General features: G+C 29.7%; 3 protein-coding genes across 3 annotated transcripts; 2 read left to right on the forward strand and 1 right to left on the reverse strand.

The window, feature by feature from the left end:
- The first annotated feature begins 68 nt into the window (after positions 1-68).
- Positions 69-3,006, forward strand: LOC130941164 (pentatricopeptide repeat-containing protein At2g30100, chloroplastic). The gene is made up of 3 exons (XM_057869576.1): positions 69-719; positions 845-1,253; positions 2,029-3,006. Exons 1-3 carry the CDS (start codon positions 358-360, stop codon positions 2,800-2,802), a joined length of 1,545 nt encoding a protein of 514 aa, XP_057725559.1. The 5' UTR covers positions 69-357; the 3' UTR covers positions 2,803-3,006.
- Positions 3,007-11,105: 8,099 nt separating this feature from the next.
- Positions 11,106-15,438, forward strand: LOC130936434 (ethylene-overproduction protein 1-like). Its single transcript, XM_057866505.1, has 4 exons — positions 11,106-13,554; positions 13,841-14,132; positions 14,213-14,522; positions 14,900-15,438. Exons 1-4 carry the CDS (start codon positions 11,459-11,461, stop codon positions 15,118-15,120), a joined length of 2,919 nt encoding a protein of 972 aa, XP_057722488.1. The 5' UTR covers positions 11,106-11,458; the 3' UTR covers positions 15,121-15,438.
- Positions 15,439-15,836: 398 nt separating this feature from the next.
- On the reverse strand, positions 15,837-20,905 carry LOC130960216 (inactive receptor-like serine/threonine-protein kinase At2g40270). Its single transcript, XM_057885550.1, has 5 exons — positions 20,632-20,905; positions 18,370-18,926; positions 17,441-17,631; positions 17,207-17,339; positions 15,837-16,665 (listed from the first exon to the last, which is right to left on the reverse strand). Exons 1-5 carry the CDS (start codon positions 20,766-20,768, stop codon positions 16,073-16,075), a joined length of 1,611 nt encoding a protein of 536 aa, XP_057741533.1. The 5' UTR covers positions 20,769-20,905; the 3' UTR covers positions 15,837-16,072.
- Between the last annotated feature and the right edge of the window lie 5,504 nt (positions 20,906-26,409).

Below are 26,409 nucleotides of genomic sequence, written 5' to 3' on the forward strand. Positions count from 1 at the left end.
CATTTTCTTACATTTATAGTTTGGATGGATTAAATCTGAACAGTATCTTGTTTTTCTGCTGAGAAATTGTGGGAAATAAAACCTGTCATTTCTTTTTCTCTACCTAAACAGAAAAAAAAAATATATATATATATATAATCTTCTCTTTCTTTATCGTTGGGGTTTCTTGGTGCTGAATTTTAACTTTAATTCACAGAACCCCAGAACGAAAGTTTCAATCCTTTCACTCTTCCCTATCGTTCCCCTCTGCTTATTGTTCATGGAGCCTTCTATTTGCCGCTGAATTGAATTTTTTCAAGTAAAGGAAGAGAGGAAGAGGAGTAGAGAGAGAGAGATAAACACTGGAACAAAGGAAAAATGGCGAACTGTATAAATGGGGTTGCTTTTTCTCCGTTGTTCAAATTGAGTTTGGTGTTTTCTTCTTCACCACAGAAAAGACACCCTTTGTTGTTTCCTTCATCACCTCACTTTGGCTATGCCCTTAAACTGTTTGATGAAATTTCACTGAGAAGCTGCAAGCCCCGAAGTTTTGCAACTCTTGTTGCTGCAAAACCCTCCTCGGTAAGAGGGTTTAGGCCAATCAAATCTGTGGAGCTTGACCAGTTTGTGACCAGTGACGATGAGGAAGATGAGATGAGTGAAGGGTTCTTTGAGGCAATTGAAGAGCTTGAGAGGATGACAAGGGAACCCTCTGATGTTCTTGAAGAGATGAATGACAGGTTATCATAATCTATGATATACAATACTTCATTTTTGTCCATGTATGCGTATTATATGTGTATCTGCATCAAATTTTACTTATTGTGTTGTATTCAATACCTGTATTCCTATTTGTGCAACATAGGTTATCAGCAAGAGAATTGCAGCTTGTGTTGGTTTACTTCTCACAGGATGGGAGGGACTCTTGGTGTGCCTTGGAAGTGTTTGATTGGCTGAGGAAGGAGAATAAGGTGGACAAAGAAACCATGGAGCTCATGGTTGCCATCATGTGCGGTTGGGTGAAGAAGCTGATACAGGAGCAACATGGTGCTAGTGATGTGGTTGACCTACTTGTGGACATGGATTGTGTTGGGTTGAGGCCTGGTTTCAGCATGATTGAGAAGGTAATTTCATTGTATTGGGAGATGGGGGAGAAGGAAGGCGCGGTAGCTTTCGTCGAGGAGGTCTTGAGGCGTGGCATCCCTTATGCCGAGGCTGACGATCTTGAAGGACACAAAGGAGGTCCAACTGGTTATCTTGCTTGGAAGATGATGGTAAGCATTTCTTGACATTGTTCACTATGATTCATGTCTAGTTTTACATCTTTGGAGAGTTCTTTTGTTTGAATCTAGTATTGCGAAAAATCTTAACCGATAAGTAAGCATCAGCAATTGATGTCTGGTTTTACTATGATTCATGTTTGGTTCCTGTGCTTTAGATAGTTAAGGTGTCTCCTTAGTTGGAATTCAACAATTTCCCGTTTTACATTGCAAGGATTTTATTGGTTTTCTTATGTTGCTTTACTTTGAGTCAAATGGATTTCACTTTTGCTTGTTCTATCTCTTACTCTTGAGTTGTGTTGTTATTGTTTCAAGTAGGAAGAATGCATTACCTTTCGTTACCCTCCTCATCTCTGATCCGAACATCGAATTGGAGCTTTATTATCCAAATTGTTTGTTTGGAAATTGCAATAGCTTGATTTTGGTTGTTCACTTGTTTTTTCCATTATATTTAGTCAATTTGTATTTTTACCTTGATGTTAAATTCCTGGTAAGTTCCTTCTTCATAATTGTGAGAATAGGGTCTGAATTTTTTATCTATGCTGTTTTCCTGTGACACTTCATGCCCCTATTTTAGTAAATACGATCAGGGAAGGTTAGGGGGATTTCTTTTATGAGGAACAACATTTTAGACTTCAGCAACCAAAATGTATATCAGCATTGTTTAATGTTTTTCACTCTTTCCAGATACTTTTGGCATTTTCATATCATGACTATCTCTCAAAGTGTATATTAGAAGAATGAGTTACAAATCTATGTTTTTTTCTAGGTCGAAGGTGACTATAAAGGTGCCATTAGATTAGTGATTCATTTTAGGGAATCTGGCCTGAAGCCAGAAGTGTACAGTTACCTTGTTGCAATGACTGCTGTGGTTAAGGAACTGAATGAATTTGCCAAAGCTTTACGAAAGCTGAAAAGTTATGTCCGTGCTGGTTTGGCATCCGAGTTGGACCTAGAAGATGTTGAACTTGCAGAGAAGTATCAATCAGATCTTCTAGCTGATGGGGTGCGCCTGTCCAATTGGGTGATTCAAGATGGCAGCTCATCACTCCAGGGAGTGATCCATGAGAGACTCCTTGCCATGTATATTTGTGCAGGCCGTGGAATCGAAGCAGAGAGGCAACTATGGGAGATGAAGCTCGTAGGCAAGGAGGCCGACGGAGATCTCTACGACATTGTTCTCGCCATTTGTGCCTCGCAGAAGGAGGCAACAGCGACAGGGAGGCTTCTGACCCGGTTGGAGGTCGCAAGTTCTCCTCAGAAGAAGAAAACACTGTCGTGGTTGTTAAGAGGCTACATTAAAGGCGGCCATTTCAATGAGGCGGCCGAGACAGTCATGAAAATGCTTGAATTGGGAGTATTTCCGGAATATTTAGACAGGGTAGCTGTGCTTCAAGGTCTAAGGAAAAGGATACACCAAAATGGGAATCTAGATACCTACCTAAACCTGTGTAAGTCCCTCTCCGATGCAAATCTTATAGGACCATGCCTTGTATATTTGTATATAAGAAAATATAAGCTTTGGGTTGTGAAAATGCTCTAAAGAGAGAATGAGCTCATTCAGTTATAAATCTCCAACCCCTTTTGTTTTGGAGGCAGAATAGTTTGTGTATACAACAAAGCATTGTATAATTTTGTATAGTCCTATAATGCCAAATGGACCAATATAGCAGCATAGCAATTTGTAATGAGTATGTATGTATTTATGTTTGTGCATGTTAAGTATTTTCTTTCAATTCCTTGTGAATTAATAGATGATTCAATGATAATTCGTATTATTAATGTTTATGGTACATGATGTTAAGAGATAAGAATTTTCAATAGGGTGGTAAAATTATACTGAACTTCTGCGTGCTAAGGTTCATTGTAATCATATCATATTCACTTCCTTTTGTTTATTTTTGAAATATGAAATAAGATTATTTTCATTACTTAAATCGCAACAGAAATGTCATTACCAAGCATGTGTTTTGCACACTAGTTTGTTGTATTTTATTATATGAAACTTTATGGGTAGTTACTGGTTAGTGTAATTGTACTGAACCTGGAGTGAGTTTAAATTTATCCTATTTAATTTTTTTTTTTTTTTTTGGTCGGTGAATCGGACAACTCCCAATCCTAGGTACACAACACACCCACACACTCCTCACACATATTATCATATTTTTCCTCAATTGCTTTCTCTAGGGTTTGAACCCTTGACCTTTGATGTGGGGAGGGGGAGAGATGCCATTAGAGCCAAGGCTATTTTTTTTTTTGGACATACAATGATATACCTTGTTTCTTAGGCTTTTGGGGTTGCTATGGTGTACTTCTGTCCATAGTTCCATGTGTTATATGGTTTTTGGTCTTGCATGTGTATTTGAGTGTGTATGCATGGTTTTTGAGTTTTCAATTGTGGTCCAAGCCCCAGTGGGCTTTGTTGAATTTGTATAGTGGAACAAGCCAGGGATGCTAGATTTTTAATTCTCTGTTTATTTTTGGTAAAGAGAGAATTAAAAAAAATTTAAGATTTGGAATTAAAATCTAGGGTTTAGAAATTTTTTTTGGTAAAAAAATTCAAAAAAAAATTCTGAATTCTCTCTTACCAAAATATAAAACTTTGAATTCTCTTATCACACACACACAAAAAAGAAGGTTATGAATTATGGATTAATTTTGATTATAACCTATTTTCATGTTTTTATCCAAATATGATTAATATTTGAAAAAATATTTTTTTTAAAAGGCCTTTGTTTTTTTCATGTTTCCCAAACATATTAGCAATTCCTTGGAGCCATGGATCGGCTTAAGTGAGAAAACAAAATGTAATTAATCTATATCCTTATTCATAAAATCATAATCTAAGTATAACTAGTAAGTAGTAACAATGAAACACAATACACATCACAACCTCATAAATCGTTACTCAATAGTTAAATGGGGGATAACAAAATAATCAGAAAATTTAAAATGGAAAAGGAAAAAAAAAATAAAGAAACTAAGTTATATGCACAAAATTTTAAACTCAAAATTCATGATCATTAATTAGAAAATAAAAATTGAATAAGTATTGAGAACTAACTTTTAATTAGTGAATATTAGCTAATTTTTAATCTAAATTTTTTTAGCCTTATTTTTTAAAAGGTTTAGGATTCAGAATAATAGAATTAAGATTTAGGGTTTAGAATTTATAATTTAGAATTTAAGTTTTAAAAATTAAAATTTAGAATGAAAAATTAAAAAATTTAATTTATATTGGGAAAAAATAAATTCGGTAATTAAATTTATAAAAATTGCGCAAGAATTTTGACTTGATTGAAAAAACTAGCAAAGCAAAAAGATTTGGACTTTGTGTCCAATTATATTAAGAACAAGGAAGGTGAAATCAAATCAAATAAAGTCAAATTAATAACTTAACATGTTTGATAAATTAAACATTTGTCACCCGGATTCTTCATGATATCCCCCACAAGTGTATCATCACGTGATGATGTACTATGTCTTATATACTTCATCTTCTTTGTATTCAAACATTTACTATTGTGGCATTTAAGTATTGTTATGTTGCATTGTTTTAAGAGACAAAGAAAACGATGGTTGCATATTGATCAATATTAATTTAAAAATATTTAATAATAAAAAAATATTAATAAAAAATTGTTAAAATTTATTATTATATATTTTACAATTAATAAATGCTAAAAAAATAAATTTAGACTGTTTGAGCCGATTATTTTATATTTTCCTAGTATTATTGGTGCTAATTAGTTATTGCTCTTGAAATTTGGCATTCCCTTCACTGAACCATATATGCATGCTACCTTCAACCACATTTATTGCAAGTTACTATTCATCTTTTGATATGCATTTCAAAGCACTGTATGATTACCTTTTTCTACTTTATCATTTCTTTCTGAATATTCTCAATCCTTAATTAAATTATAAAAATAAGAATTTTGTTAAGATTACCTTTCCTAATATAAGAGTGTTAGTACTTTTGATTTAATCAATTGCTTATAATTTATTTTTAATTTTTTAAATTTTAAAATTAATTAATTTTAGTTAATAATTTAATATAACATAGGACAATTTTTTTTTACCAACACACGTTAAAGAATTATATAGGGTACCGCTGTAATAATAATTTCCTAAAATTGAAAATGGGGTTAGTTGTTTGAATAAATAAAACTAAATGGGGGTAAAAAAGGAACATACACCTATTTCATGGGTAATGAATAACCAAATGCATGAAAGATATGCACCAGAAAAAAAAAACGCATGAAATTAAGATAAAATAATATGTACACTATATTTTGTTTTTACTGAATCAAAGTAAAAAGAGCTAAATAAAGTAATTTGTACATTATTATAGTTTGTTTTTACTAAATTATTTAATTCGATAAAAATACAAACTATGATATCCAAAAACACACCCCTAGGTCAAGCTTCATAGAAACAAGATGATGCATATTTAAGTATTCTTTTTTTTAGGAAAAATTCTAAACGAATAACAATTATCTCGAAAGATAATGAATCTCTTAACAAAAAAAATTTAACCCAGTCTTTAAACTTTATTTTTATAAAACTGATTAGTCTCTATATTAATATTTTTTTTGTACAGAAACTAATCAGTCTCATAAAAATAAAATTCAAAAACCAGATTAAATATATTTTTTAAAAATCTCGTAATTATTTTGAAATAATTGCCAAAAATTTACTTTTTTTTTCTAAATCTTCGTAATTCGATCATATTTTAATATATTTTCAAGTTGCGCCAAAAGTTAAAGAGCTAAGATACTACAATTAGAGTATTGACCTAACGATACTACCTACTATGAACAGATAAAAGAGTTGACGAGTACCGTGTCATAAATTTTTTATTTTATTTACAAATTTAATTTTGATATACTGTAAATAAAAAATAGTTTTACACGTTCATCTAAATGTATAATGTTACATCACTAAAAATAATTATTTTTCGTTATGTGAATGGTCATCTAAAATAATAGATATAATTATATACTAAAAATAATTACCTTTCTTACATGAATAGTCATCTAAAAAAATAGATGTAATTGTATAATTGTGTAAAATACTTTATACTGTCAGTACATCAAAATTAAACTCTTTATTTAATTATAAAATTGTTCTGGCTTTTATCAAATCACACATACATGAATTAGTGTAGTATATTACTATCTACTAGATTTGCATAGATTTGAGGAATAGTTTTCTAAAAGGCGTTTGAGTCATTTTCCACAAGTTGCTTTTAAGTAATTTTCATGGTGGGGTAAGCATTAGGAGAAAAAGAACATGCTTCAGTGGTGTCACATGGTGCCATTGTAGTGTTGGGATGTCATCTTATCTTGTCTTTTTTTTTTTTTTTTTTGGTCTAATCAGATTGGTATACCTTCCCCCCTCTTTGTTTTTCTTCTTTATTTTGCTCAAATACAATGATTCAATAGTTGTATTATTTAAGAAAGAAGAATTTGACTATTTTAACCTCATCTCTAAATAACTATAAAATTAAGTTAAAATAACAAATATTTTTAATCTTATAAATAGATCAAATATTTTCTTTTTTAAACTTTTATAGAATTAGACAAATTTATAGTGATAGAATATAGTGAATCGATGAGTTTTACAAAAAAAATATTCCATTAAAAAATTTACCAAAATAACATTTAAACTTATTAAGGGTGTGGGTTTTATTGATAAATTTTTGTTTTATTTTTATTTTTTTATTATTAATAAACATATAAATTGTGTATATCTAAGTTACAATTTGTTTTGCCATTGTTAATAAAAAAAAGTTAAAATATTTGAATTTAAGTTTTAAGTTCTTTAAACTCAAATGAGTTTTGACATCTATTTTAGGTTCAAATATGATTGTAGTTAATTGTAGGTTTAATTACTCTGTTAATTTCTATAGTTTTATTAAATTTTTAATTAAATTTTTATATTTTTTTTAATTGGATCCCTACATATACATTGTTTTTAATTTTATAATTAGGTCATTTTTAATGTAAAAGATATTACAGTTAACTGGATATTTTTTTGCAAATTATTAATATTTATAATTAAAAACCTAACTAGATCTTGACCACATGTATTTTTAAAGAAATATCATGTTAATTTTAACGTTTTTAATATGAAAAAGACATAATTACAAAACTAAAAATAATGTAGAGATCCAGTTGAAAAGAAAAAAATATAAAAATCTAATTGAAAATTTAGTAAAATTATAAGGACCAATAGAATAATTAAATCTTAATTTTAAGATTAAAACATGAATTACTTAGTTAAAAAAATAAATAATAAAAGAAAAAAAATGCACACCTACCACTAATAAATTTAACTAACATGAAGACCAACTTGTGTTCATTGGCAGACATTATTCTCTTGTACATGCATCATATATACATCCAATTATTGATAGAATCTCTATGTAGAGAAGCCACCATACATGGTTCATATAAGATTATAAAAAGATATAGCTAGATCTACTGTCTTCCTAACCCCTTCAATAATTAGGGTCATGACCACAAGGCTATCATTGGATTATTTTTCATAATTTTTTTTAACTGTTTTATTTAAATGTTATCTCAAGCATATTCTGGAAAATATTCATGTGCTGGACTGTTTTTAATTATTAATTTTGGCACATATATTATTATATGTTATGTATCTTATTTGTAGCATATGATGTACAAAAAATATAAAATAGTACAATATGGCTTCAGAATAAAATGTCATGTATATTGTCTTTCCTGAATTATCTTATTATAACTTCTCCTTTTCAATAAAAAACAAACAAACAGACATGGATGAATGATTTAGACATTCAACCAATATTTACAAAATTTATGGTGATGATCACCATTTCAAGATAATTTAATTGTGGATTGCTTTTAGTTGGACAAAAGTTGCAAATAAATCTTAAACTTTCAATTTTTGTTTTTCTTTTTATGTAAAATATTTAATAATAAATTTATTTAGATTTATATAATTTTTGAGACAATAAATAATTAAATAAAATATTTCTATTGATATAATAATATATAATTGAAGAGATTATATCTAATTATACTTACATGCATATTAAAATGTTAATACATGTTTGGTGTTGATAAGACCACTGAACTTAAAATAATGATTGGATTCGTTACACAACTCACTCCATCTTAGTGCACCTTTGCTTGATATGCAATATCATCCTAAACCTTTCTTTTGAAGTTTAATTAACCCTTAATTAAGGTAAAGATGGCTATCTAATAACAAGACTTCGTTCTTAATTTATTAAGGTGCCTTTTTTTTTAACTTAGGTGGTACAGCAATGAACTAATGTGTGTCTTATTCTCTTATAATAATAGTATTACACAAGCAAAAACAAACAAAATAATAATGTTTCTGTCCAAAATTGGAGGGATTCTCTTGAACATCTTTGATTGTATGGTTCTTCATTCCCTTTCTAGTTTTTTTAACTCTGTATACAAGGAAATGGAGTTGGTGGTGTTGCAGAGTTAGTTGCTGGTTGGTCTATTTAATCATTTTAGTCTTTGAAAAATTTTAATTACTAAATAATTTTTATATCATAATTTTTTGTTTACCTAAAAAAATTGATTTAAAAATTATTAAAATTCTTTAAAAAATATATTTTTTATTAAATATTAATAGAATTCGTTTTGTGTAAATTTTTTAATATAATTTAGTGATTTAAAATAAAATTTGTTTTGTGTAATTTATTACTAACCAATAAATTACTACATGAGATAATATTATCGATCTTTGAAGTTATATTTACGTTTTAAGCTAGTTTTTTTAACTTTTTTATTTACTCCATTTAATCTCTTAATTTCACATTCGTGATTCACATTAGTCCCTATCGTTGTTTTTGTCAATAACCATTAATAACATATTGAGATAGACTAATAACTATTATGCTAGAGTTCATAATAGCTATTTGATTTAGCAGTTAATTGAAGTAAAAACTTTTAATTGTCACCTCAAATAGTCTTAAGGGAGTCTATAATCACAATTATTAATCTATCTCGTCACGTTAACGGTTTTGTGAAAAAAATAAAATAAATGACTAATTTGAGTCATATATATTAAATTAGGAGATCAAACTAAATAAATTAAAATTTTAAAGATCAAATTGAAATGCGAATATAACATGAGGAAAACGGAGGAATAAATTGATGAATCGAATAACCTAAATTGATTCTTAATAGGTGTGTTTTACTTAGAATATAGGGGTGCACAGACCCGGCCCGGCCCGAAGGTTCGGCCCGGTCCCGAACACTTTTGGGGCTAATTTGGTGTGATTTCATCGGGTCTAGGGTCGGGTAAGGGTCTCAAAAATAGACCCGGTCATTATTTCGGGTCGGGTCCGGGCCATAGCTCGGGTCACCCGAAGTCGGCCCGATGGCTCGGTCATCATACACAATTAATATTTTGTGTTATTAGTGATGGATCATGACTGTTCTTATGTGGAATTTAAGTACTGTAAATCTTAATATTTTGTGTTAGTCATTATAAAACTATAAATTAATGTTTTATGTTTAGAATGCATAAGACTTTAGACTAATGCATAATATTGTGCTATTTGTATTGATTTAAATATTTGGTATTATTAGACAATATTAGTATTGATTGTGGTTATGCTTTAATTTTGAAGAAGGGTTGGTTATTGTTATATTTTTCTAAGTGAATTTTACCATGTTAAATAATGGTTGGAGTCTTAGAAATTTGGATATTTTTACATGCTAGCTTACAAGAAGGTATCAACGTAATGTAATGTTAACGGCCCGGTTTTTACCCAGTTTTCACCCGGTATATTTGTGGCCCGAAAGTGTATTGGTTTCATCGGGTCTAGGGCCGGGTTCGGGTCTAATAAATAGACCCGGTGTATATTTCGAGTCGGATCTGGGTCACATCAAATTCGGTTTCACCCGACCCATGTGCACCCCTATTAGAATAAATGGTTAAATTTGTTCTTTTAAGATTATTCGTTTTTTAAATTGGTCTCAAAAATATTTTTTTAATCAAATTTATTTTTCGAAGATTTTAAATGTCATATTAGTCCTACTGCTATTTTCATTGTTAATGATATCAAAATTTGTCGATGTAACATATTAAATGTCACCACACTGACCATAGCATATACTTAGTAAGTTTGATTGACTGCTAACATGATAAGTTTATGCAATTACATCAAATCAATTCTAAATTAAAAAAGTTTAAGATATTAAAATTTTTTAACTTAAGTTATTTGATTTAATTTTATAAATTTATCTTGTTAACATCTAATTAAGACCATCAAATATGTGCTATAGTATTATTTAATATATCAATTTTTTGAGAATCAATTTAAAAAACAAATAATCTTTTAGGTTTAATTTCAATACTTAATCGTTTTATTTATTATTGTGTACCATTCTTTAATCCAACATAAAAAAGCACATTTTTTGTAAGGCTAATTTTTTTAGTTATAAAAATTTAGAATGTGTTATGCTAATTATAAAAAGTGGTGTGTTTTTTATAGATACAGAAATATATATATTTTTTAATTAAATTCACAAATTAAAGACTCAATTTTATTTTGGAAACAAAATTTAAGATTCAATTTAGAATCATACAAAAATCTGTGCCTCAGATTTATGTAGGCTAAACTTTTTGTTAAATAATAAATAAATCGGTAGGTTAATTCTGTAAAAAAAATATAAATCACAAATCTGACTTTTAAATTTATATTTCTTTCAAAAAAATGACAAATCAAACCATCAAATTTATAATATCTGCAAAAAAAAATACACCAAATATTTACATTGTTGAAAAACATCACATGAACTACAACACCAAAAATAAAAAGCGTATTCCTAAAGCCTGAGAATTTCAACGCTTTGATCCTCTTTGATCATCACTCACACCATCTTTCTCCCAAAAATTGCTCACCAAAATCCCAACAAACTTCTCTTTCCCCTTTTCTGCTACAACTACAACCTTCCTTTAATCTGTACTATCTTGTAACAATTCAATTCAAACCTCTCTCTTTCTCTCTGGTGAGTTTTAGAATGAAGCAAGTGCAGCAGAATGAACATCATCATCATTGTCTCCCTCAAAGTTTTTCACACCCCATGTTAATGTCTCTTCAAAGTTGAGAACTTTATCCAAAAGGAGTTGAAGAAAACCAAAAAAGGAGTCATAAAACAAAAATGCGTGGATTGAAGTTAAGTGAACGATTCAAGAGCACTCAAGTTCATGCTCTTAGTTCTTCATCAGAAAAAGCCAATGGTGGTGGTGGTGGTAGCACTAGCACTAGCAGCAGCAACAACAACAAAGCTTCCAACAAAGCTTCATCAATGGCTTCCAGCAAATCCAACAACAACAATAACAGTAAACACAGAACAAAGTTACCATATTCTTGGTCAAAGCTGAAATCCATCACCACCACCACCGCCACCACCACCAACAACAACACACCTTCAGCTATTTCAAACCTTGTTGCATCTCTTCAGCTTCCTTCAACTGAAACCATTGAGCCAACCATAGAACCTTTTCTTAAGCCAATTAACCTCATAGATTCCTTAGCAGAACTCTATAACAGAATGGAGTGTTCTTCTTCTTGTTCACCATCACAGCCACAGAAAGAAGCAATGTTGTTGTTGTATGTGGAACAGTACTCACTTTTGCGTGGAATTGGAGACCAGAAGATACTGAGAAGGTGTCTGAGGATGGCGCGAGAGAACGCAGAAGATGTGATCTCAAAGGTTGTAACTTCGGCATGGTTGAGATTTGAGAGAAGAGATGATGAGCTTGTTGGTTTGTCTCCAATGGAGTGTGGTGGGTATGTTCTTGAATGTCCTAAGAAGAATCTAGAACATGGGTTAAGTAATAGGCTTTGTTCAGTCAATGATAAGTGCCAGTGTCATAAAGATTCATCAAAACAAGATAATTTCACTGAGATTGAGAATGTGAATGCCAATGTTTGTTTGGAAACTGAGAAAAGTGATGTTTTATTTTGTGTTGGGAATGAGGGAATTGGGTGTGTTAGGTGCAAAATTGCGGCGCTTTCAGAACCATTTGGAGCAATGCTCTATGGTGGATTTTCGGAGGCAAAGATGAAGAAGATTGAGTTCTCAGGGAATGGGATTTGCTCTGAGGGAATGAGAGCATTGGAATTTTACAGCAGGACAAAAAGGTTGGAACTTTTTTCTCCCATGATTGTTTTGGAGCTTCTTTCTTTTGCTAATAGGTTTTGTTGTGAGGATTTGAAGTGTGATTGTGATGCTTATTTGGCTTCAATTGTTTGGACTATTGATGAAGCTTTGATTCTTATTGAGTATGGAATTGAAGAGAGGGCTAAACTTCTTGTAGGTTCATGCTTGCAAGTTTTGCTTAGGGAGCTTCCTAATTCTCTGCATAATTCAAAGGTCGTTAAGGTTTTTTGTAGCTACGAGGCGAAGGCGAGGTTGGCCATGGTGGGGTATGATTCTTTCTTGTTGTACTATTTCCTAAGCCAGGTTGCCATGGAGGAAAGCATGATTTCCAAAACAACAGTGATGTTGCTGGAGAGAATGAGGGAGTGTGCTAGCGAGAGATGGCAGAAGGCACTTGCTTTCCATCAATTGGGGTGTGTTTTGCTTGAAAGGAAAGAGTATAAGGATGCACAACGTTGTTTCGAGGCTGCGGTTGAGGCAGGGCATGTTTATTCTATGGCTGGTGTGGCCAGGACCAAGTACAAGCTAGGCCAACCGTATTCGGCCTACAAGTTAATTAGTTCTCTCATATTCGGCCATAAGCGAGCCGGGTGGATGTATCAGGAGCGTTCTCTGTACAATATGGGAAAGGAAAAGAGTCTAGATTTGGATGTTGCAACCGAATTAGACCCTTCGCTTTCATTTCCATATAAGTATAGAGCCTTGGAAAAGGTTGAGGAGAAGCAGACAAAGGAAGGAATCATGGAGCTAGATAAGTTCATTGGATTCAAGCTCTCCCCAGATTGCCTAGAATTGAGGGCTTGGTTGTACATTTCTCTGGGGGATCATGATAGCGCCATTCGAGATATTCGAGCATTGTTAACTATAGAACCGAATTACATAACTTCACATGGGAAGATCAATGCAGAATACTTGCTCCAACTTTTGAGCCGCAGAGTTCAGCAGAAGAGTCAAGGTGATTGCTGGATGCAATTGTATGATCAATGGTCTTCTGTTGATGATGTTGGTTCTTTGGCGATTATCCATCAGATGCTAGAGAATGATCCCGGAAAGAGCTTGCTAGAGTTTCGTCAGTCTCTACTCCTCTTGAGGTAAGCTTCTCCAGAACCAACCTTCAGTTATGACTTTTTCTTTAACTTAGAATGCCTATTATGTTTATTGCGCTTTGTATTGGAATCATAGGACTTGAGTTTTACTGTAATGATGTTTTGGTATGTTAGGAATGCATATTGAATTCCTTGGAACATCACAATTTTGGGTTTGATTGATACTGGTTTTTCCAAAACTAGCACAATGTTGCTATTTTTTGTCTTCAAATTAAGCTTAGTATTTACAATGTGTATAGAATAGAAGTCCTCAAATCTACATAATTCACAGGTTAAACTGTCAAAAGGCCGCAATGCGCAGTTTGCGGTTGGCAAGAAATCACTCTAGCTCAATGCAAGAAAGGCTAATTTATGAAGGATGGATACTATATGACACCGGCTATCGCGAAGAAGCTCTTGCAAGGGCAGACAGATCCATTGAAATTCAGAGATCATTTGAAGCTTTTTTTCTGAAAGCATATGTGTTGGCAGATTCTAATTTGGATCCTGAATCTGCTTCCTATGTTATCCAACTTCTTCAAGAAGCACTTAAATGTCCTTCAGACGGCCTTCGCAAAGGACAAGTTAGTAGTTTCTGTTAGTGTTCTTGATATTGGTTTCTGTGTTCTGTTCTTGTTTCATTGTTTTATGCAATATTTCGCAGGCATTGAACAACCTAGGGAGTATTTATGTGGATTCTGGTAAGCTAGAACTTGCAAGAGAATGTTACAGTAATGCCCTTGCAATTAGGCACACAAGAGCTCATCAAGGTCTAGCACGCGTTTATCAGCAGAAGAATCAAAGAAAAGCTGCTTACGACGAAATGACCAAGCTAATCGAGAAGGCGGAGAGCAATGCTTCGGCATATGAGAAACGGTCAGAATATTGTGACCGCGAGATGGCAAAGGCTGATCTTGATGTTGCAACTCAGATGGATCCTTTAAGGACATATCCATATAGATACAGAGCAGCAGGTACTTAAGTTTATCATTCACTCTAATATCATTAGTCAGAATTATTAAATTTGATGGTGGTTTTTGTATTTCACAATCAATGTTATGATTCCTAAGCTCTCCTAGACTAGTAGAAATCTTGTAATCAGATGTGATTTTAACCTGCAGTTAGAAAAGTTACTCGTTCCGTGTCTTTTTATCTATTGCGATTACTTTTTGGTACATCCCGGAATCTAATATCCAAATATATTGATCCAAGGATGTACCAAAAAGCGATGGTGACAGATAACACATAATTGAGGATATACTTTTTATGATTACTCTAGACTCTAGAAACACACATCACATGTAAAATCGACTATTTTACTTAGTCTCATTTATATGACCTCAATGATTAGTGATGATGGATGAGCAAAGAGAAAATGAAGCTGTGGAAGAACTTAGCAAAGTCATAAATTTCAAGCCTGACCTGCAAGTGCTTCATCTTCGAGCTGCATTTTACGAGTCGATGGGAGACCTATCTTCTGCTCTTCAGGATTGCCAAGCAGCTCTTTGCTTAGACCCGAACCATGCAGACACACTGGAGTTGTATCGAAGGACACAAAAGCTGAAATCTTGATACTAAACTCTGTCCAAATCGAAGCGATAAAATGTGGAGATCTCAAGTGACTGAATGTTTTCCCTCAGAAGTCTGAAAAATCCTACATGAACCATCTAAAATGGGAGGACATGGATTATGGAATCACAATGCAAGAAACAAAACTTGTTTGCATAGTGAAATTGGAGGATGATTCAGGTGTAAATTAGGATGATTTTTTGAGTGGTTACTCCATTGATTTTGATATGTGATATGTGCACAGAATTTGTCTCATACTATTTGCACATCCTCTTGTACAGTTACAGAGTTATAAAGAGATCCACACCTCTTGTTTCCTCACTATAATTTATTATTCTGTCCTGAATTGTTTTGCCAAAAATGGAAAAGACAGAACAAATAATTAATAACTTGTCCTAAGATTTCATGTCTGGGAAAAGTAAGATACATGCACATGTCTATGTTAGAAAGAACACTACAACCCAAGTGAGTGTGGCAAAAAAGGTCATAATGATTGACCATCTTAGTTTGTGTTTGTTGCTGTTTTTCTTGGTGCAAAGTATTGTTATTGTTTTTGTCTTTATTTTAACAACCTGCATAGAATTATACCATTAGGTGGAACCAACTACAGGAATCAAATAATGTTATAATGCCTTGTTATAGATCATATTTGTGCTGAGTCTATTCATACTTAGTTATCTTTTGATAATTTAATTAAAAAATAAATAAATAAATAAAAGTAGAAAATTTAAGGAAGTATTTTCCATTCCTCAAAATATTTACATACACCATTCTCTCCATGAGACAGATTCTCTCTTCTACACAAGTACACCCTACTTTTGTTAGCTTCACAAGAAACATGTAAAACAGAGTAAACACAGAAAGAAAAAAATAAAATAAAAAGAAAGGAAGGAAGAATCATAAAATGGCATGAAACTGATTGCTCAGATTATCATCAAACTGTTGGGGGATAATTTCATGGATTAATGTCTGAATTCGCATCCATAATTTCTAATTCTGCCCACCATAGTGGTGATGATTTTGGAGTTGCTCCATCAGGCTCCATAGCAGTTATTTCCTTCAGCTTAGCAACAACCTCTCTCATATTTGGTCTTTTCTCTGCATTTGGATGCACACAACTCTTAATAACTTGAGACCATTTCTCAACTTCACTTTCTTTCAAATTGTTCAGCCTTGTATCCACCATATCTTTCAAGGGCTGCCTCCTTATATACTCCGCCGTCCAATCCACACGAAAGCCGTTTTCCACGGCGTAGGGAATCCTACCGGTTATCAATTCAAACAGTATCATGCCGAAGCTATAAACATTGTCCTTTATATGTGTCCAAGTTGTTTCAGAGAGCTGAATGGCTTCAGAACCTTTTGTGTTGTTCCAGAAACTAAGGTCTGATAACTTGGCAGCATAGTCTTCAGTCAGGTATATAGAGGAAGAGATCAGGTCTCCGTGGGCGACGGCCGGCGTCAGTTGATGCAAATGTTCTAGGCAATAGGCTATTCCCATAGCTATCCTCACTCTCATTCCCCAGTCTAGTTGTTCTGCTTCTAGGACTACAAAGACATACATGAAGCATTCAAACAACATTAACATGTCAAGGACATAAGCGACAATTAACAAGCTGAAGTTGAGACTAGCTCTCCCAAAATGTTGGGTGGAAACAGGTCAGGCCAAACCAGCCAGGTTCTATGGCCTATGCCATAAATATGACATATTACTCGTTAAAGGCTTAATTCTCGGCTTGACCTAGTCTGAAGCCTGTTTTCAAAACCTTCAAATATAATTAACAACCCCCTCCCTCCTAAGATGCAATTCAAATCCCTCCTTTCTTCTTGATCAAGAAATTATTGACTTTACATAATGAAACTTGCATACCTATTATTTGAAGGTGTAAAGTGAAGGCCCTAGACTTGTTTTTCATTTATGTTTCTTCTATCTCAAGAATTTGCATCTAAACTATGCAAATAACTTCTTAATTCTTCCATATATGTTTAAGTAAAATGAGAAAAGACTAATCAACTATATAATTAGCATCTTATGGTTATTAGTTTAATCATGTAACTAAAATTTTCAATAAGAAAACACATCTCTCACCATGCAGATGCTCAAATAGTGTTCCATTCGGAGCATACTCGAAAACCATAACCCTTGTGAATGGCTTTCTCTCTTCACAGTATCCAATCAGGTTCAAAAAATTCTTGTGGTTCACCCTTGACAATGTCTCTATCTAGAAACATCAAAATCAAAACAAAGTTGAGAAACAAAAACCACATCATATATAAACTGCAGCACATTCGCCACATTTTCTTTCATGCACAATGCACATACCTTCTTCCGGTATTGCGCTTCCATACTTTTCAACCAGTTTTTAGATGAAGTAACTGAAGAATATGCCACTGCTATCTCAACTCCACTGGAGAGTGTCCCCTTATAAACAGTTCCATCTGGTATAGAACCAATAATGTTGCTGAAATATTCACAAGCTACTTCAAGTTCTGATCTTTTCAGACTTGGAACACCTGAAATTGCAATCGATTCATGAGTATGCTGCTTTAGTATAACAAATGAAATTGGTAAAATAATTAACATAACACTCAAATTTTAACTAAAATAAAATGAATGTCAATCTCAGTGTTGATAGAAATTATTTTAAACACGACAAAACGCTCTTACATGGTTTATTAATATAAAATTTTTACTTATCTAGGTATGCAAATATATAATGGTAAAAAACCAAATATAATTGAAAGATTAATTAACCAAATCAGTCCTTAAGGTTTTAATATCGTCGAACACTTTAGTCCTTCAAGTTTTAAAATACACAAAACAATCTCCAACATTTACCTTCATTAGACAATACAGTTCCTCTCTAATTTGATCTGTTTAATCACAGTGACTATTTTGAAATTTAAAAAATTTGTGAGGGACAGTTTTGAAATATTTTAAACTCTTCGAAGACTGTTTTGTACACTCTTCAAATCAAATTAAAAAAAGACAGTATTGTCTAACGAAAATAAATGTTAAGAAATGTTTTTTGTATTTTAAAATCTTAGAAACTAAAATGTCCCATTTTAAAAACCTTAAGAATGACTTGGATAATTACTCTAATTAAAAATATCTATAAAGTATCTCACATGATACAACAACTAATGATTATAGAATTTCTGGCGTGCATTTTGAAGTTTGAATTCTGTAGCTTACATAAAAAGGAAATAACTGTCAGTTAGCAAAAGTTAGTTAGTTAGTTGGGTAGTTACCTGTTACAAATGCTTTTTGAAGCTGGCCACTCAACCCTGTGGCCCAAGGTTTCACAGTCACAACTTTATTACTTCTGAAGCAAGCAAAAACAATTGCTGTCACCAAAACCAAGAATGAGAATCCACCAACTGTTGACCAAACTATCACAAAATGTTGCCTTGAATAACTCTTTGATTCCCCTTTCTTTGCTGCCAATGGAGCCGGCGATGGCGCTGAAATCCAATTCGACACAACGCTAGGTGGACTGGCCGGTAATGGCGAAGGTAAAGGTGAAGGATTGCGAATAAAGGTATTAGATTTGGATGGAGATGGTGAAGGGGAATGAGAAGCTTCAGGGGATAATGGTAGTGGAGATGAAGGTGAATTTGAAGGAGTTTCTGATGGTGAGAAACTTTCAGGATTTGGTGACAATGATGAAGAGGGAAAATATGATGGTGATGGTGAAGTAGTTTCTTTGATTTTATTATTATTATTGTTACTTTTGTTTGGTTTGTGTATTTTAGAAGATTTTGGTGCTTGTAGTTGTAGAAGTTGCTTCCTATGATGTCCAATGTTCCTGTCACAAGTTAGAAATCTTAGAAACATGATCTTGATATGATATATTTACCCCACAAATGAGGAGACTATAGGCAATACTGGACTTAGAATACAAGTATATATATAATGGATATGTTCACTTCTGTTTTGATGATAATGTCATTGTTTTATAAATTGATACGAACATACAATGTAAAAAAAAATAAACGTGTGATCATGTGTGGATTGATATAAATATATATATATATATATACTTATGAAACATCGGCTGAATTATCATGTCTACGTGCTTCATATGTTTTGGATATGATACTCATCGATATTTGTCGACATGTATCTTTCATCTAATTTTATTCTCAACAAGTATTCTTAAAATGAGTTTAGAAATAGTATATATTATTATTTATTAAAATAAAAAATATTTTAAATATTTTATATAATTAAAAAAAATTAAAAATTAATTTTTATATATCATGTTCCGTGTCTAATAAAAAATTAAAATTTGAGTGTTTCATGTCCGTATGATATATATATATAGTCATAGTATTTATCTTAATTTGTGGTAAAGTGAATTAAATTATGAGAACAAAATGAATTCCGCTAGGAAGTCGATAAAGTATTTATACAATGTGTATAATGAGTTATTTATTTGGCCCAATATGAGTTAAAAATGAACATTCAAAGAGTAAAATACTACTAATTTCTCAAACACAATACACACAATAATTATTCGGATACCAGGAATAATAAACATTTGATATCCTACTGAATCGAACATCCCTAAACCCCATCGTACACATTGTATAAATATTCCATTAACTCCCTATACTTCCTCGAACAAAATATATGTATAGTAATACTAATATCAATGTACTACTCAGCCATAGTAACTGTCTTCTTTCATACAACATAAAATAGATATATTAAAAAACTTGACTTATTAAATAAAATCACATGATAAATGATTTTACATATTAAATGTGTCATTCATACAAAGATTTCTTTCCAAAGATAATACACAATTACACATGTCTATATATGGTAATAATATTTAGAAAAGTAAAAGAAAACAAAAATTGAATTCTGCTTTTAAAAGTATTACCTTTTCAACATTTTTTTTAAGAAAATAAAATCCGCAATCTGTCTGTCCTCAACAAATTTTTATTACACTAAATTCAGGAAAATAAATTCGTCCATCTGTAATCTTAATTAAATTTTTTTTTTTATATTATAAAAATAAATCTCTAATAAATTATATCAAAAAACAATTAATGCTTTATAAAACATTAGTAAAATAAATTAATTTCCTTCAAAATTAGGGAATAACCAATCCATCTTAAAAAAAATAACTTTTAAAAAATTTTTAAAATAAAAATTTGGTGAAAATAATAATTAGATTAATTTTCAAAAAGAGGATTAAAAAATTTGAAAACAAAGTGTCCAGACGTGATAAGAAACTTTTAAGACGATCAGAATTTATTATTTTAACATCATTTAATTATTAATTTAATAACATACTTTTAAATATTAATAATTAATTAATAATTAAAATAATAAATTTTGATAGTCCGTTCTAAAATTCCTAAGACCAATTTGTGTATTTATTAGAAGAAAAAAAAAAGAAACATGCAATTTTAACTAAAGGAGTGAATGGGAAGCAGCAAAATCAGATAAAGCAATTAACAAAAAGATAGATTGTATATATGTGCATGAAGATTGCGTACCATGAGTTATATGTGCTATGAATTGTTTCTACTTGTATTTGATCATGATTGTTCTTGAGGGTCCAACACTGGCTCATGATGCTCAAGAAAACCACGCAAACTACCACCATGCGCAGCCATTGCTGTAACGGAGTCATGATATATGGAAGAAATGCAGATTCTTGGTTGGATTTTAAGAATAATAAAGTAGGTGTTGACACGGTGTGTGCAGGTTCATGGTTTTGGAATGTTTCTTGGTGGAGTGAGTCGTCAGCTCAGCGATCATTCAACCACTCTCCTTATATCTCTGCTCCACCGCTTCAAAACCAATCGCACGTGCCAATCATGTGCCCATATCACCATTGCTTATATAGTTATATGTCTTAGCAAATCTAATAGCTTTCTTCTCCCCAAAATATAGCTAGCTTCAGTCTTAAATTTTCAATAATATTTAAATAAAAATTCAGTATAAATAATCTAAAATTATTTTATTTAAATTATAACTATTATAACTATTACATTATATAAAATAAGTATTGATTATAACTATTATAACTATTATATTATATAAAATAATTTTAAATATTATTTTTTAGCATTATCGTAAACTTATAAAATACGTGGGTTAAGCTTAAATTAAATATGAATCTTATCATATTAAAGATAAGATACATATATGTTATATAAAACAAAGATTTAATTTAATTTTCACATATACCGTCAGTTTAATTTTTCATAAGTACATCTAATAATATAATACCAAGTCAATAAAAATAATACTTTAATGATGTATATGATTAATATTTTACATTTTTACTGTATTAAAATAAAAATCACAAAACAAATCAATAGCACATAAAAAAATAATAGTTTTCTTTTGTTTTCAATAATTTATTAAAAAATCATGCATCTTTTATGATAAATATTAATGTATTTCGAAAAAAATAAAGACTCTAGTATTTTTTAAAAATCTAAAATTAAAATTTTAAATTTTAAATTTAAATTATTAATATAAAATATAATTAATAAAAAATTAAGATTTATTTAATTGACAAACAATGGAAATATTCTTTACTTAATAAAAATTATTTAAGGATAAGTCATTTTTTATATAAAATAATTATTTAAATATATTAATTTTTTAATAGCCCTAAAAATATTAAAAGAGGCGCTTATTATTTTAAAAATGGAGTACGGTTCTTGGATTTGGCATGGCTTTTCAATAAAAGAAATGGTGAACTGAAATAAAACGTAAGGATTAAGGCCACGGCATGGCAATATGAAATCTTTTTTTTTTTTTTGCGTTGCTTATTTGATGTTTTAAAAGTACTTTGTGCTGAGTGCTGACACTTGGCCTCTTATGTTTAATTTGTTTCTTATTAAAATTATTTTTATAATAACCACCGCTCATATAAAGATGTGTAATTACTAATTAGGGTATTTAATAGGATGAAGATTCCTGCACAAGTACACAGTTTTTACTATCTTCTTACATACATAGTTAATGGTTAAAAGTTGTTGAATAATTTAATATATTTAATTAAATTATTATATAATAATTTTTAATTATTAATTTTATATAAAATAATTATATATAAATTTTTATATTATAAATTTATTTGGATATTATTAAGTTATTAAAAAAATTTAATAAAAATATTTTTTTATTTTTAATAAGTAAAATTTTAATAATAAAATAAAAATATAAACAAAATAAAAAATATTTTAAAAATTTAAAATTTATATTTATATTCTTTTAATTTTTTACATAAAAATAATAATTTTAACATAATAATAAATAAAAAGTATATTTTTATATTATTATATCTAAACATAATTATTAAATAAAATATTTTTATATAAAATAATTAAATATAAAATTAATTTTATTTTTTTTAAAAAAATTTAAATAAATAATTTAATTTTTTTTAAAAACTCATCCAAACAAAATCAATATACGAAATGATTTTGTGTTTTTTGGCTTTTAGGCTTTTAGCGCGGATATATGACCAATACATCATCATGAATAGGGGTGGAGCTTAGTTGATGCTCCCAAATTTTTTATATAAAAATTAGTAATTTTTTTTCAAAAAATAAAAAATAGTTAAATTAGTTCAAATACTTATTATGACTTAAAGTATTCAAGTTCAATTTTCATCTTTTATTTTTATTGTATAATAATTTTTAGTTTAAAATATTTAAAATATGTTGGATTTGGATTGAACTGATTATATTGCATTTCACAACTCTCTATTCAATAAGCAACACTCCCTCTACCTTTGAGTTCAAATATAAAAAATTAGGTATTTTTTATTTATTTAATTTAATATTATTTTATATTTTACTTTTTATTTAATTTTATTTTTATATGATAAAAAATATTAGAATATTCAATAAGAATTGATATTATTGTATTTGTATAAATTGATAAAAAAAATTCAATAAATATTACAAATTTTAATATTTGTCCTTCTAACTTCTTTTTTACATATTTTACAGGATATATATTCAAATTTTTTATATAAAATAATCATGAAAAATCAAAGAATTAATGTATTTTTTAAGAGGAAGGCTAATATTCAATAAGGAGAACAAATAACTTTTACAATATCAACACCTGTAAATAGTTCTTCTACTTTAATGAATCACGAAAAAAGTGAGATACAACCTTTAAAAGTTCAAAGAGTTGCATCTGATGAGTTTGACTTTAATTCTTTGTAACAAGACTGACACGGGAGCAAATAGTGTTAGTAGGTTAATTATATTAGTTAATTATAATAATGGAATACAAGTCCCATATTGGTTAGGATAGTGAACTTTATATTATGTATTAGTCCCACATCATTTAAGTTATGAAGGCTTTTTCCTTCTCCTACTAGTATAAATAACTCAATGTATCTTTTATTTATGGAATAGAGTTGAAGTTGATTTGAATATGAAATAAGCTGTGCGCTTATTTTTCTCTAGGTTCTTTGAGAATAAGAGGTGCATCCTTAACTTAGCCAACCGAAGTGAGTTTACGGCTATTTTTATCATAGTGGAGTTACTAATCTCGCCAAGATTGGTGACCAAGCTTTTAGAGACCCTGAAAAACGGTTTTAAATTTGACAATATCACCCAAACCAGAGAAATGAGGTTAGATAAGCTTATTTTAAATAGGTTCATATCAAAAACATCTTAACAATTATCCTCTATTTAGTCCCAAAAATTTGTTTCAAATTCTGCCACTGATCATGAACCTACAATATGTTTGAATAAAAAGACTAAAAGAGTTCAACAATAAACACAGCAGAGAGTCGTAGTAAAACACAAGTTCAAGAAGTCATGGTCGATATTACCATTAACAATCCATGGAGTCAAAACTTATACAAAGAGTGAGTCGCTTTAGGTTGAAGAAGAGGGAGAATGTTTCTTTTTTAAAGAATTTATTAATCTTTATTTTAAAAAATCATTTCTATGTGATATTTACGTGGCATTTATATTTAATATGTCAATATATTATTGTTTACTTGTTTACTAATTGATTACAAGCTTGTTTAGACCAACTTTTTAGATAAATAAAAATTTATTAAACTTTTAAATTATGAAATAATAGTTTGTCTTTCGAAAAAATAATCATAACAAAAAAATATTTTCTCTTTAAAATATAAAATTGATATAAAAATATTTTAAAATATTTGACAAAAACTAAAAATATACTTTATCCGAATTATTGTGTTGTTCCATTTATTTCAAGCTTAGGTTTTACGGTGATGGCTATCTTCAAATCTAAATCTTCAAATCTAAATTTCCGATTGGGGTTGGGGGAGATATTTGAAAGGGACCACAAATCCACATATGTAGCATTTCATTGGAACACCCTAAAAGAGCTTTTGGTATATGCTTTCTTTCTTGACCTAACTACGCCCTGCAAGTGGCTAATTTTTTTATGGCGAATGTTATGGTGCCTAAAATGTGATGTCTATTTATTAAAAAGAGTTAAAAATTAATATTTAATTTAAAAGATATAATATATATATATATATAAAAGAGTAATATTCTAATTCATTTCGAAAAAATTGTAATAGGATAATTTAATTATATATTAAATTAATTTCTAACTTTTTATTTATTAGATGAATTATTTTTCATATCAAATTGTATTAAAATAATTATACAAATTAATTCATATCTATTTAATAAAAATATAATAATTTCTAATATTTTTTAAAATTTTTAGATCAATAATCCCTTCGTCGAAATGAATAATATTAAATCGAATAATGTTCTTTATTTGTTTATTGTAAGTTCTACACATACATGGCAGGATTTAATAATTTAAAATATAGTTACATCAAGATTCAAGAATCATGGATTGGTGTAATTGTCATGTAAAATAATTCACCGTAAATTGGAGTCTATACTGTTGTTTTTCCACTGAACTTCTGACCTAGATGCATGAGTGCCACGTGGACTAAACTGCGTGAACATAATTTTAGGCTAGAAAACCACAAAAGAAAAAGTAAATTAATTAAGAATAATAAAAGTTGACTAAAATTATAGTGACCCTAGCCAGTGTTCAAATGACGTATATATAAATTATAAAAAAATAATTAGGAAAGAACAAAAATCAATTTAAACTTATTTTATATTCTTAATTATTAATAAAATATTTAAATAATTTTATGTGTAATTAATATATAATCATAGATATTACAAACATTATAAATTTTAAATATTAAAATTAAATAAAATTATTCTAGTTATTATCTTTCTAATAATACGATTAAATTATCCTACAATGTATTTTAAGGTTAAAAAATTACTTTAAATTTTGGAACAACCACTTAATTTTTTTTATACCGAAAGGATGAGTTTTCTATTACAAAGGATGAGTTTTTTATAAGCTTGGCTCCTCTTTTTACGAGTGGTTATCCTTTTTTATGGTGTCTTAATTCTATTTTTTTTAAGGTGATTTAAATATGATAATACAGATCTAGATTTGAAAAGATACACTGAAGATTATTTCTTATTCACAAAAATATTTTCAAATCAAGAACAAATTTAGACTCTATTAGAAAAAAGAAAAAAATATCTTATAATGTTGCAGTATTTTTGTATAAATTTAAGAACTAAAGAAACTCAGTTTTATCTTTATTCTTATCTTTACAAATTTTTTATAATTAATATTAGACGCACTTTTAAATTTTATTTCAATATACAGAATATCTATTTGTTTTTTTTTAGTTTAAGATTTAATTTTTTTTTATCTGTAAGTACAATTATTTTAATAAAATATTATATTCTATAAAAAATAAAAAATTAGTGGCGTTGAAGCTATAACAGCACATTGACATCAGAATTGCAAGAAATTGATGCCCCACCTTCTATATATACCAAAGACTATTTGGAAAATCATATAGCACCGTCATTTATTGGAATGTGCTAGGATGGTATAATGTATGTCAAAATTATTACAAAACCATGGGAGATTTATTTTCGGATGAGTTTTTTTCACATCCCAGTTAGGAGTGTTCATGAGTTAGAGTGGATTTAAATAAATTTAGATTCAATTTTAAAAAGTTATTATTTACTAAATTTATTTTGATACGAATTAAAAACGACTTAAAATAAATCGAGAGATAAATCCGATATAAAATTAGTATATATAAATTTATAGATTTTATATATTAAAATAATATAATTTTAGTTTAAAAATTAAATTTAACAAATGTTATATCATATTTATATTAAAATAAATTATTTTAAAATAAAAATAACACCGTATAATATTAAAAATACTAATTAAAATATAAAAGT

The sequence above is a fragment of the Arachis stenosperma genome, chromosome 1 (assembly GCF_014773155.1).
Source record: "Arachis stenosperma cultivar V10309 chromosome 1, arast.V10309.gnm1.PFL2, whole genome shotgun sequence".
Classification (NCBI taxonomy): Eukaryota; Viridiplantae; Streptophyta; class Magnoliopsida; order Fabales; family Fabaceae; genus Arachis; species Arachis stenosperma.